This window comes from Carassius auratus, unplaced genomic scaffold, assembly GCF_003368295.1.
Source record: "Carassius auratus strain Wakin unplaced genomic scaffold, ASM336829v1 scaf_tig00033307, whole genome shotgun sequence".
Taxonomy (NCBI): Eukaryota; Metazoa; Chordata; class Actinopteri; order Cypriniformes; family Cyprinidae; genus Carassius; species Carassius auratus.
The window spans coordinates 163006-178150 of record NW_020526069.1 but is presented as its reverse complement, the minus strand read 5'-3'; the positions used below and the strand labels follow the sequence as shown (position 1 = coordinate 178150).

The following is a 15145-nucleotide window of genomic DNA, read 5'->3' as shown; positions in this document are numbered from 1 at the left end:
AGGATGCTTTTATTGATCAAAAATATAGTACAAACAGTAAAACTGTGAATTATTACTAAAAATTAAATTTTCATCTGATCAATTTAATGCATCTTTGCTGAATGGAATTAGTATTTTGTTTAAAAAAAGAAGTCTTGTGTCAGTGTGGTAATGGGTGCAATATCATGAAGGACATTTGAACGATTCACCTGCTAACTTCTGCACACCCTTTCTCCATAACCCGAAGGCATGTCATGATTCATCGTGGCTAGTTTTCAGATCGACTAAAAAAGCGTGTGCCGTTCCCTTGACTTTTTATTTTGCCTAGTGCAATCACAGTGACAGGGCATCAATTTGTGATTTTATGCCATGTATTCGGCACCTTTAACAACCCATTACTGCCTCTTTGTTGGATAACTAGTCTGTTTTTTTCTTACAGTTTGTCTACTTATCAAACTCCCACTTCAAAACAGCAAGAAAAATCCGGTTTTCCATCATATGAACCCTTTAATCTTATGTGTTTATGATTCAGTGCTTGACATAAATACACTCCCACTAGCAATAAAGCAACTGCTCTTCATTTTCATACGATTGAAAACCCACCAGAGAGAAGGACGGTGTGTAATAGAGAGAAGAGCAATCCCAGCATCCTTTGCAGCTTCAAAGATTTTGCCCTCCACATCAATACTCACAGCACTCGTGCACTCATCCAGGAGGGCAAATTGAGGCCTGTAGAGATAAACCAGAGATTTATCAGCTTTGAAAACACACAAGTTGTTGGGGACTTTTAAAAACAGTAGTTGGCATTAGAATTGTTACATTTTCTAGTTTTTTCTCTCCCCATTAATAAATATCTCAGTGGTTCTACAATAATCTCCCCTAAAGCAGCTGCTCACTTCAAATGCAAAGTGAGCTGCATAGTTTCCAAAAACACCCACTGAATCCAGTTAAATGCTAATAATGTTCAGTAATTTAATATTAATCACTTGAATGACTTCAAGGAAACCATGAGCAGCTTTCTTACATGTATCATAATTTAGTATCTTTAAAGTGTTATTTTTATTTTAGAAAGAGGAAGTCATTCTACCAATTATCTAAAGCAACTGAAAGATCATTACTGAGAAAATATCTCAGTAATATTCCTGATTATTAACTTATGGATGGATCTAAATGGATGTTAGACCAGTATTAAGCATGGCGTAAAAAAAAAGGAACTTTCATTATATATGTGTCTGCATCAAATTGTGTGTGTCATATTTAATAAAATGTCAGTCAAACATCCTGGCCATGCACATCCGCGGCTTCTCTCCTCCAGACAACACATCCTTCCAGTCGCATCCCAACCTGAAAGTATTTAATGTTTAAATACTTACAACATGTTTACTACTAATACAGTTTTGCTTCTTCCATATTACTGAATCATTTAAACATGCATTATTAATTATATGATATTAATATCTTAGCAAAAAATCTGTTGGTTCAACGCTTTGCATCCAGTACAGTAAATGTGCTGTGCTTGCTTTTATCTTGCAAAACTGGTTGAAAGAAGCATTCATCTATCAGATTGTGTGCACTACTGTTCAAAAGATATGGGTTGATAAGATTGTTTTTGACGTTTGAATGATGATATCAATATTGTTACATCCAATAACGTAGATACTTTTATGTTAACTGCATTGTGTTTATTGTTATAGTTTTTGTTGTTGTATATTTTAGTGTGTCCTGGGGCCCATTTTAAGTGAAAACTCTGAGTGTGTTAACCATGAAATTAGGTTTTCTTACTTATTTTTGCTTACAAACAGTATTCTCGTCGCTTCATAAAGTTATGTTAGAACCACTGATGGCAGATGGACTACTCTGACATCATCTTTCATACTTTGACAGTGTATTACTTGGCAGTCTATGGGACAGTCACAAGCCTCCCGGTTTGCATCCAAAATATCTTAAATTGTGTTCAGAAGACGAACCAACCTTTTTTGGGTTTGAACGACATGGGGGTAAGTGATTAATGACAAAATTTAAATTTTGGGGTGGAGTATTCCTTTTAATGCAAATGTAAAGCAAGATTATTCGGAGTGTCTATTATAAGTGGAAATCTGCTGTAGTTCCGCCATGCAGTGTCTCATAATGTTAAATTTGACGCATGTGAATAATGGCTTCAGTGGTATAGGCAATAACATGTTGGGTGCAGAGAACTAACTTGTGTGACATGATTGATTGGGTTCAAGTCTGGCTTTTGTCGAACTTGTTCTTATCACTTTTCTCATCACATATCACTTTAGAATTTATTTTCTATAAAAATGAAGAATATGTTCTAAAAGTGGAAGTACAGTGCCTAATGAGTATTTTCATAATTATAAAAGTATTTTTTATTTTAATTTTTTATTTAATATTTTATTATAATTTTAATAAATATAATAATTTACAATCTGTTATTATTGCATCCTGTTAATGTACAACAATATTGAGGTGCAAATAGTACGTATCTGCCAGTATAAAGTATAACTAGCATGTAGTTATTATTTACACTTAGCCTATTGCAAAGAACTGCTTCTTTTACATGGTAAATACAATACATCACGGTTTTAACTAAATGTAAATAGAATCTAGAGCTATTTGCACTTAGCCTACTGTAAATAGGATCTATCGATAAGAAAGTAGGTTAATTGGAAAATGACTTTTCATGGTCGTGGTGCACGGGCTAAACTCAGGGTCAACCTACTCAGAGTTGCCTGAATTTAACACAGTTCAGATGTTCTGAACCTGAAAATTCAGAGTTTCTCATCTCAGAGTAAGTCAACTCAGAGTTCAAGTTTTAAGTCAGAGTTGGTTGAACCTCCTTGTTGAAACGGGCCCCTGCTCCTCTGGCTCCATATTGGGATATAGTTTCAGTATGTTACACAGTTGATCCAACCACAGAAAAAGTGATTATATATGCAAAAAGGCAAGGCAAGGTACTTTTATTTATAGAGCACATTTCAAACAGCCACTGCTGACCAAAGTGCTGTATACAATCAGTTCAGACAATATAAAATATATAAATACGTCAGCAGACACAATCACATCGTAACCCATCATAAAAACACATCATAAAATTACATTTAACCAAAAGCCAAAGAGAAAAAAATAAGTCTTTAGTGAAGATTTAAAACTATCAACAGTGGAAGACAACCTTAGGTGTTCCGGCAAATCATTCTACAGACACGGAGCAGCAACAGAAAAGGCAAGATCGTAACTGAACATTGTAAGAATGCCCATGCCTTCTTTGAAGAGGATATCGGAAGAGATTCCCGTGATGTCTCTCACCTCCTTCTCTCTCCTTGATGTAGCAGTTTTGAGGATGTCCTCCAGCTGCTGGTCAGTGATGCCTTTCTCCTGCATCTCCTGAACAGAGTGAAGATAGATGACCTGATTTCTCAGCATTCCCACCAACATATAAGGCCTGAAAAGAGAAGAAAAATAATAATGAATCCAAAATGTAATTTTCAAGTTCTTTTTGCTCCAGATGAGTTCAAAGGAAACTGGAGTCCACATCTTTTTTTAGTGGATTAAAATAGCAGGATTCTTTTGATGAAAAGATATTACTTCTGAATAACACTCATATTCCTCACTGTGTATGTAATGCTGTTTTCACTTTGTCTTGTTTGATCTATCTTTGCATCCATCCTCTGTGTTTCACATTTTGCATTAATAATTCTCATAAAGGCAAAATGAGCAAAGTGTTGCAAAATGTAGTCTACTCAAAATCAGTGTGCATTAGGCACATCCTCAAAGCAGTTGAAAGTCTTATTCAGTCTTTTTTTCTCTTTAACAGTCCTTATAGAAATGTCCAGTGAACTGCAAGTGGGCCAAATGGCAAGCAGCTGCCGTTCTGTAAATGATGTTGGACACGTCCCATTGTGTATGCATGATCACGAAGCCATGCTGTACTCCTGTTGGGTTTGGATTGAAGCCATCATGTAACACAGTCACAGGAGCACCATATGTGCTGACTGCTTTTTGATTGTGCTCCTCATATACTCATCAGTGCTAATTAACCTGGCACGGTGTGGAAAATTAAAAAAAACACATGCACGCAAACCCACTTCTCTGATTTCTAATTGATCTTAATTCCTAAACTAAAAATAGCAGAGCGTGGCTCAGAACTGGGTGCTGAACCGGTAAAAAGAGAAACCAACAGCCTTCTACAGTCATAGTCCTATTTATACACCACTGGCATGCACATAATATTCTGTATGCAAGGTTATTATTAGCTCATCTCAAATCATAGTACAATGACAAAAACTCATCAAAGTTGCCTGGATGACAAATTGGTTTTCAAAATGTTTTGTAATGCATGTTTTTTTTTTTTTTATGCAAGAATTACGCTGCTATGTTGCTTTTATGAAGCCAAAAATGAATACATTTAGCCAAATGTTAACTCTTACATGACAAAAATATCTGTGTTATCAACACAAAATTTTATGACATCTGTAATGTCTCCCAATTATGACAAACTCTTTTACAACTAAAGCTGGGTAATGTAGTGTAACAAGAAAAAAATATACTAATATCTTAATTTTCTGTCTTTTTATGCTCAACATTTTTTTTTATGTATTTCCTCCTAAATAGCTATTGTTTTCAAATTACTAGATTTTAAGATTTTGTCCCCATTGACAGCAATTATGACAGCAATTATGACATTTTGTTCCCTTTATTCTGATTTACATAATTACTGAATATGATCAAATCAAATTGTCAATGTGATTACATCCTTCATCCTTCCAGTTAAATTTCATTAAATAATGATTTTAGTTATTCATTTTGAACAGGAACAATATTCAGACATTTTATGTACAAAGATTTAGTAAAAAAAAAAAAAAAATAATAATAATCTAATAATATTAACAATAAACATCATTTAAAAAAATTATAATAATTATCTAAAATATTTAAACACACAAATACAAATTTACACATGGAAAATATACACTAAGTGATGATGCAAACAGAATCTGAATCAGATTTTGCTACTGAAGTTTAAATCAGAGCATAAAAAAACAATGAACTGTAAATCACAATTAAAGGAGGGATTGCAAAACTTATATAGCAATTGATATTCACAAACATAGCTTCATTTAACATATCATTTTGACATAAACCCTAGTCCTACTTATTACATACTTTAAAGCATTTACCTTCTTATCACCAGTGAAGTGCATGCTTTTAGTGTACACTTTTTAGGCCGCAGTGTGCAGTCAGTACCATTGAGTTATGTAAAACATGCTCGGGTGATGGCTTGTCAAGCACTCCGCTGTAGACGGGCCAGAGGCTGCTCAGGATTCTGAACAGAGAGCTTTTTCCACAACCGTTGGGGCCCGTGATCAGCAGATGCATGCCTTCATCAACCTGGAGAGAAAGACCCAAAATTCCCCTTATATGTTACTAAAAACGCATACATGCAGCATATCGCATTACACCCCCACAGAGAGAGAGAGAGAGAGAGGGAGAGAGAAAGATCCACAGAGGGACGAAACACGGGAAACAGCTAAATGTGTTTACAAATTCAGCAAAGCCACAGGGTTAAAAGGAGCCACTGTGATGGGAAACGCGTGATGGTTTTCAAAGGCCTTTCTGCAGCACAACATACCGAGAAAACAAAATCGCTCCCTTTCAACACCCTGTCATTATGCTAAAGCCATCCATTCACCAGACACACATAAACACACCAGCACGGCCTCCTGCTAGAGCATCAATTACTATTAAAAGACCTTCAACACAACACCAAACCAATGTGAATCATCGGGTTCAAAACATCTGGACGCGGCACTAATGATAATTCTAAGTATAGAGACAAGCTGGTCGAGTGACTTCAGTCTATTCTGATGGCAGTCTGGAAGCAAAATATAGATTTAACCGGAGGGAGCTGACAAATGAATCTTAAAGGAACAGTTCATCAAAAAATGTAACAACCTCAAGTACCGCCACATTCCATTTGGCAGCCATGATACGTTTTTTATCTGACATTATTGTCTACCGTGCCTTCTTCCTCTTGGCTTGGCTGCTTTTGGCTGCAAAAGCGATCTGAAAAAGGATTGTGGGTAATGTTTATTGTGTCATGAACGCACCGCATGCCTGCAACATCAGGGCCATGAGAGGGTATTAACACCCTGCAAATCGAGGCGCTGTTGTGAAAACCCTAAGAGCACACCAACGTGTAAACAGAATATAATCAGCACATTGTCCGGGGCAGACCAGACGGGGGTCACACTTTGGTACTCATGACCCATTTCTCAGAATTTAGCAGGAAACATGAATTAATCATTAGGGAGCACATACTCAATCCAGACTTAAGAAATGTATGCAACACTGCATTCATAACTAGTGCATTCGAGATTTGTTCCATGAAATAATTCTCACTGAAATAGTAAGAAAGACAAACGATGGGTCTCATACTAAAATAATTGGGTGTAAGCTGCGTACTGATACATACAGGAGTTTTCTAAAATTGCCCTGGATTTACAACAGGTGTGCAGACATTGTTTTGTATACCCACATTCTAATATTGAGCAATCTAGATTATTATAAATCTAAGATCACTTAGTTATTTGATTGTAAATAATGAATCTATATTAGAAATTATATTCTACTTTAAAGTATATAAAGATTTAATATAGTATATTTCAATCATATATTTTAGAATTCTAATTATGCTAATAATGCTGCACTTATCTTGCTAGTTTTAAAGTTTTACTGTTTCAAGTCCTGCCAACATGTTTTTGATTGCACAGACTATGTCTCTCAACCAGCATCATAGGTGGGGAAACCTAATTAAAAGTCCATAAAGATAAGCTCATGTAATATAACAGGTGATGCAAGCAAAAATTGACACCATAAGAGTGAAAGAGCAAAATACCTAAATAGAAATTCTCTACATATAGGTCTCATAATATATCTTCAACTAAATCCACTTTAAATTTTCAAAGGTCAGGCACCGATTAGCAATGCTGTATTATCATAGAAGTACTCACAGACCTATGCTAGAGAAACAGATAACAACCTCACTGACATATTCACACTTCACAGGCACATAAATCATGCAAGGAACAGCATGTTGCATCAGACCACTGACTCATTTACTCTGCATGAGCACGAGATATTGCAGCATAGAGATAGAAATTATTTAATATATAGTCTCCTTAGATGGAAAATGGAGAGCAGTTTTAATTGGATGTACCATGTATGCAATGCCTACTACATCCGCATACCAATTTTGCACTGGCAAAAAATAGATTATGAATTAAAATGACTCAAGAAGGGTTTAAGATGGGAATTTACCTGAATGTTCAGACTGTAGGGGTTATTATGGGCAGGTTTTCACATTTGATGCCCTGTTCCACATCAGTCACGTTACCTGAGCAAACACACAAACATGACAAGACAATTACGTAATGTAAATGGTCAGTATACTGTAGTATATAAAAGTACTGATTACTATGTACTGTTCAGTATGTACTTACAATTTACTTCTGTTCAAAAGATTGGAATCTGTAAGATTTTGTATTTACTGTCACTTTTAAACAATGTTCTTGCTGAATATTTCTTAAAAAATAAAAAATCTTGCTGACCCCAAGCTTTTGATGGGTTGTGTACTTTAATAAATGATGCGCCTGTTACTGTTTAAACAGTAAAATGCTATAATGTTGTTACATGACAGTTCAGCAAATGGCGTCCTGTAATTGCATTGAAAATTTTAAACCAATTTTGGTGAAATTCACAGTTTAAATTGCTTCTAGTTTATTTGTCACACTGGAAATGGAAGATGAAGTTGAGCGCATTGCATTATGGGATACAGAATTCCATGCAGTATGTACTGACTGTATAGGATACATTTAATCAAATCTGAGCCACCTGCATATTACAGTACTTGCATATAGAAAATTGGGTTTACACTTTATTTTAAGGTGCAATTCTCACTATTAACTAACCATTAACTATGACTTTTGCCTCAATTAACTCCTTATTTGCTGCTTATTAATAGTTTATAAGGTAGTTGTAAGTTTAGGGTATTGGGTAGGATCATGGATGTCATGCATTATATGTACTTTATAAGCATTAATAAACAGCTATTATGTTAATAAAAAGACATGCTAATAAGCAACTAGTATTAGTGTGAATTGGACCGAAGTGTTACCGAAAATTGGTATACTGTGCAAAGTAAAGATACTTTCTTAAGCTGTATATTATACACTTTTCCAGTCATAGATACGCACATCCTCAAACACTTCAAACGTCTCATAGACACCAGCTGTATAGCCAGCCAGCTCCATGACCTGTGAGATGACAGAGTACTTTTTAGTCATTTACACACATGAAAACCCTTTAACAGCTTTAACAGCTCTTGACTAAAACAACTAGACTGGAGGCAGGAAATTGTGTATTTGGTAGTTGGATACACAATGTTTAGGTTTGCTACATTTACATAATGCATATTGGATTCATACTGTAGACATTTTCAGATTTACCATCCCAACAGCTGCAACATCTTGATCTGCGCAGGGCACAGACGCATGCACGCCAAACACACACGCAGACACGCATACACACAGATACACAAGCAACAAGATAACATCAAACTGAGGAACAAGCAAGCTCACACACAGATTCGTTTCAAATAATAACCTGTCAAATCAACTTTTTTTTACTAATAGGAAATATATATTTTTAAGCATCAAATCAGAGAATATTAAAATAATCATGAAGGTTAAGAAAATGAGTTAAGTGCAATGTGTGTGAGTGTGAACCTCAGGTCAGACAGGTGAATACAGACTTTTGCCCCAATTCCAGGGCTTTCTTTGTATTCAGACACATCACATGACCTCTCTCTATGAACACTTTCTCTGGCCATATGACTGTGAAGTTCAGGAACATTTCCCATTGCAGGCATGGGTGCTGTTTGTTCAGCAGGAATATTTGTTTTGTCATTGGGACACATGGACAAAATGATCCTAACCCTAACACCTGTTATAAAGGGATACTCACCCTCACCTCCAAATCTACAGTATCCACAGAACACAAACAAGGATAAAGCAAGGGTTTTAAAATACAATAAAAAGGTGCGATATAGTGAAATATTATGACAATTTAAAATAACATATTTTAATTTGAATATATTTCAAAATTGAATTTATTCCTGTGATGCAATGCTGAATTTTCAAAAAGGTCATACTGTTTAATATTTTTATGAAATATTTGCAATTTTTTTTTAGATTCTTTGATAAATAGGAAGGTCAAAAGAAAAAAAAAATATTTGGAATATAAATCTTCTGTAACATCATAACTGTCTTTACTGTCACTTGATCAATTTAATGCATGATTCCTAAATAAAATCTTAATTTCTTTCAAAAACAAAAATCTTACTAACCCCAAACTTTTGAACCCTAGTATATATATTTACAAAATTAAATAATTCACTTTTATATTGTCAGTGCAATAAGATCAAAAGAAGTGATTCAAACTGGAAATGCAATTCGTGATTGTTTAACACTATTTTCAATGAATTATTCTGTACAAAAAAAGTGCTCTACCAATCCTCAGCAAACAAGCCAATTGAATTAATATAAAAATAGATAATAATATAATTACATATGTTGTGTAAGACAATATTACATTAGTTAAATTTGTTTAAAAAATAAAAAAGCACCACAAAATTTGTTTTATTTTTCAAATCTTTTGAAGCTATAAAATAGCATTGTGTGAGAAGCAGATTGAAATGTATTCAGTGAGCAACTCTGCTGGACAGTTTTCATGGTATAGCGGGTTCACTAATCATTTGAGTCAGTTTGGGAGTTCGATAAGGGATCACAAATCATTTGAGTCAGTTCGGAGCGGGTTCGCGAATCATTTGAGTCAGTCTGGGGATCGCGAATCATTTGAATCAGTTCGGGAGTTCGTAGCGGGATCGCGAATCATTTGAGTCAGTTTGGGGATCGTGAATCATTTCGCGAATCATTTGAGTCAGTATGGGGATCGCGAATCATTTGAATCAATTCGGGAGTTCGTAGCGGGATCGCGAATCATTTGAGTCAGTTTGGGGATCGCGAATCATTTGAGTCAGTATGGGGATCGCGAATCATTTGAATCAATTCGGGAGTTCGTAGCGGGATCGCGAATCATTTGAGTCAGTTTGGGGATCGCGAATCATTTCGCGAATCATTTGAGTCAGTATGGGGATCGCGAATCATTTGAATCAATTCGGGAGTTCGTAGCGGAATCGCGAATCATTTGAGTCAGTTTGGGGATCGCGAATCATTTCGCGAATCATTTGAGTCAGTATGGGGATCGCGAATCATTTGAAACAATTCGGGAGTTCGTAGCGGGATCGCGAATCATTTGAGTCAGTATGGGCATCACGATTCATTTGAAACATTGGGATGACGAATCATTAGAGTCAGTTCGGGAGTTCGGAGTGGTTTCTCGAATCATTTGAGTCAGTTTGGGAGTTCGATTCGGGATCACGAATCATTTGAGTCAGTTCGGGAGTTCGTAGCGGGATCGCGAATCATTTGAGTCAGTTTGGGCATCGCGAATCATTTGCGAATGATTTCGCGAATCATTTGCGTCAGTTTGGGGATCGCGAATCATTTGCGAATCATTTCGCGAATCATTTGCGTCAGTTTGGGGATCGCGAATCATTTCGCGAATCATTTGAGTCAGTTTGGGCATCGCGAATCATTTGCGAATGATTTCGCGAATCATTTGCGTCAGTTTGGGGATCGCGAATCATTTGCGAATCATTTGCGTCAGTTTGGGGATCGCGAATCATTTCGCGAATCATTTGAGTCAGTTTGGGCATCGCGAATCATTTGCGAATAATTTCGTGAATCATTTGAGTCAGTTTGGGGATCGCGAATCATTTCGCCAATCATTTTAGTCAGTTTGGGAATCGCGAAACATTTGAGTCTGTCTGGGAGTTTGTAGCTGGTTCGTGAATCATTTGAGTCAGTTTGGACTTCGCGAATCATTTCGCGAATCATTTGAGTCAATTTGGGGATCGCGAATCATTTAAATCTGTTCGGGAGTTTGTAGCGGGTTCGCGAATCATTTGAGTCAGTTTGGACTTCGCGAATCATTTCGCGAATCATTTGAGTCAGTTTGGGGATCGCGAAACATTTCGCGAATCATTTGCGTCAGTTTGGGGATCGCGAATCATTTCGCGAATCGTTTGAGTCAGTTTGGGGATCGCGAATCATTTGAATCAGTTCGGGAGTTCGTAGCGGGATCGCGAATCATTTGAGTCAGTTTGGGCATCGCGAATCATTTTCGAATCATTTCGCGAATCATTTGAGTCTGTCCGGGAGTTCATAGCGTGGCAAGATACGTTGTATTATATCGGTCTATAATTCAGTTTAGTTTAAACAGCTTGGGCATGACTGCAGGACAAATATTACACCAAAGTAGGCCTACACCATAATATCACCAAATCTGGGAATTATTCAGAAAAAAAAACATCTATTAATGTGATATTACATAATACATTATCCAGCGACTAAATTGCAACAAGCAATTATTTTGATCAAACAATTAAATTAGGTCCCCATTATGCCAAAACCAAACCACTTGTCAAAATACACCCTTGTAGTACAATATCAGGAAATTATGGTAATAGCCTACTTACTCAACTGGTAATAGCTACAAGTTTAAGTTATCCAAAAAGCATTGAAACGTAACTCTGGTGAGAAAAAATGTGTTTTAGCCACTTCTTTAGCTGGTCAGACTTGGAAACCAGCTAAAACCAGCTACTTTCAAGCTTAAACCAGCTAAGACCAGCCAACCAGCTTAGGCTGGTTTTTGCTTTTTTTCAATTTCTCAGTTCAAGGCCTCTCAGTCATTCAGTCAGTACATGGCCATGATAAATAACACAGATGACTACATACTGTATGACCAAAAACACTTTATTAAAAAGACACTTTGTACAGTCTTGGATTTTTATTTCCAATAGAGATATAAAATGTTGAAAACCAAAGAGAAAACAGCAAATTAGCCTATATACAGTTGGAAAGGTTTCTTCCAAAAGTGATAAAAGATTAGCAGGAAATATCAAAGAGTTTTTGAAAAGGAATTTTGAAATGGTAACTGGGGAAATAGTGTCCACAACATGTAGGGAACATCAGTATTAGCATTTGGTACCATGATGAAGACAGATATAACAAACTTCATTAGGTTTTCAACAGTTATTAAGTCTTTCATCAAAAATAAAAGGCTGTTATCCTTCATATCCATCATCCTTTAGATCTTTATGTTCTCAACAGAAATAATCATAATTCACATAAGTGTAAGATGATCTTTCAAAACATTTGATTTAGATTACCTAAATGTCCTCAGCAAGGTTTTATAAGCATCATAAACATCCGGCAACAATAATGTATTCTCACAGGTCTCTTGTGTTAAAGTCTGTGTTTATTAAAAAAAGATGAAGGAAAGAAATAATTGTATTTCTATTAGTGAAACTTCCATGCATCGATGGTGTTGGATTCAAATGAACAGATCATATTAAAGCAGCTTTCAGTGTAGTCCTGAGAGACAAGCACGGCAGCATTTGCTGACAAAGTATCTGAGAAAGTTTGGATTGCTTCAGTAAGTTATATTCTACAGATATATTTGTGGTGAAGGCATTTGAGATGTAGAAGCTTTTCTAGACCTACATCAAGATGCCTACATAATGATAACACAATGAGCCAAATAAAAATCAAAGAACAACAGAGAAGAAATAAAGACAAACAGATAGCCACATGCACTGGTGGTTTTTTTCAGAAGGGAGCACGAACACTCAACATAGCAGACTATATCTATAATTTAGAGTGGATTAGCCAGCAATCCAAAATGCCTGTTTTGTTCGTTTTTTGTATTTTTTCAGTCATAAAGAGAGAATAAGATCTGTAGTTTAATAAGCAGAAGCCTAATTCTTTATTTAGACTGGCTGTGAGAACTACACATAGTGATAAGTCCTTGTCTCTACAAATCTTCCGCCACATTTGCTAGGCACAATGGTCAAAAGTTGGCATCATTAGTAGGCAACACCTCATTGTGAGTATCACAATTCAAATAAATTCTAAAGGAGGGTGCTGGAAAATTACTAGTCTTGGCAAAGTCCTGATTTGGTTAATTAATCCTTTTCATTTCATGCAATCTAATTTTTGAGAGATACAGTAAATATTGACATCTGCAGTGAAACTGATAGGAAGAACAATGAACAATTGCAATTAAGGCGCTATACACAAGAATCTGGTGCTTCTTGAGACAAGCACTGCACCTGGCAGGACGCTGTGCAGGCATCTACAGTGGATGCTGCTGACGTGAATGGATCCAGAACCCCCTCAAAACAGATCATGGGGCTCCCCCTAGAGCTCATCTCTAAAAATTCCTGATGGTTTTAGAAAGAGGAAACATGTAAGAGTGATATTTCAACCCCAAAATCTAAATAAAAACAAGATTATATTTTTTCTCAGTATTTTTAAAATAATCTTCTCCTTAGATATTTTTTTAAAAACCTATTATTATTATTATTTTGCATTGTGGCATTATTTTCATGACAACTAAGCGCCTTTCCCTCTCAATTCTCATTATCTTAACGCATCCGGTTGTTTTGCTTTTGAGTGTCTTTATATTTTTCATTATTTTTAGTGATCATGCACATTATATTTGTATTACAGTAATTACATTTCATCCTGTCCAGAAAGGATTCTTTTAAATCAGCATAAATCCAGCAAAAAAAAGAACTATGATGATCCTTAAATCCATAAATAATATGATTATTTTCTTCTTTTACAGTAATGAGAATGATAATTCTTGTCATGAAAATGTCATAATGCAAACCTTTTTTAATATATATATATATATATATATATATATATATATATATATAATCCTAATCTTAATATAGACCTAAAACAATTGTTTTAAAAGACAATTTCTCTTGTGATTTAGGAGTTACATTTATTTTTGACAGAATTCTTGAGATTCAATCTTTCATTCTGGTTTAATTTTCATTAAAAAATGCTATTTTAAAATACATCAAATGTCAGTTATCCTTTATTCTACCTGTGAATGTCTCTGTTTTCTCTGTAATTGTGGATATTAATACTGGTCTACGATTACAGCCTGAGGAGATAGAAACCATCATAAATATGAGTGATACAGATAAAGATGTTGTTGGAGCTGTGCCATTCTTAAAGTCATCGTCCTGAAGAAGCAGACTTATACTCCTCCACATTATGATTAGTCATAAAGATACTAACTTAATTATACATTTCATGAAATACTGTGAGTCCCTGACTCTGAAACAGTACACCAGAGTTTTAAGATTTGGCTTTTTTTTTCTCCTACATATTTTTAAATTGCTACTCAGAATGACAAGACCAAAACTCAAATTATTAATTTTGTCTAAACACAGTCTTCTTGATTGTAATTTGCATAGAAATATTTCCATATAACATTGAGAAGATCCTGATTTGTTTTTTCAAAGGGCCTTAAATATCTAGTATGACTTATGGAAGGTCTCATGGATTCTCATGAACAACAAGAACTCTTTGTATATACTTTGTGACAAATCCGTATCAAGGAAATAGTGACAGAATGAACTCACATTGTTCCCTGATAGGAATGTGCTGACATATTGTCTCTTTTGCCAGAGCTTGCAACTACTTTTGCTGATTAAAAGGGAAACTACATAAGAAGTCTGCAGGAACCCAGAGATGATCTGAAACTTGAAGACAGCTTGATTTCATGCTGAAAAGAGTCTTGAGTATGAGTATTTGTCCCATGTCAAGGGTATCTTAGCATATGTTAGTATAACATTGATTCGATTGATTTCCGTCAGAATTATTTAATTCTATAACCACTGAAAGGAATCAAAAGGTCTCTTTAATAGTCCATCATGCATTCTCTCAGTCTGCCATTCCATACACATGTAAGCTGGTGTTTGCTGTAGTCTCTTTGTGTCTGGGTGTCTTTTTTGTTTGTGCGTCAGACCAGCGTGCCTGGCGTGGGTCTGTCATTACTGCTCTCTTTAAGTGTCATGTCCTGCATTTTAGATGAAATGGTATCTTGGTACAAAGAAAGCTCCTTCGACCTGTACGTGATAAGAAAGAAGAGGTGACAAAATCAGTTATGATAGGTAATATCTAAG

The 15145-nt window shown here is 35.6% G+C and overlaps 1 protein-coding gene across 1 annotated transcript in view; it reads right to left on the bottom strand.

Moving 5' to 3' along the window:
• Positions 1-14327: 14327 nt before the first annotated feature.
• Positions 14328-15145, bottom strand: part of LOC113081176 (coiled-coil domain-containing protein 120-like) — a 49587-nt gene continuing 48769 nt past the window's right edge. Inside the window, 1 exon segment of the mRNA XM_026253235.1 lies at positions 14328-15088. Within this exon segment, the coding sequence (XP_026109020.1) occupies positions 14983-15088 (106 nt within the window). The 3' untranslated portion in view covers positions 14328-14982.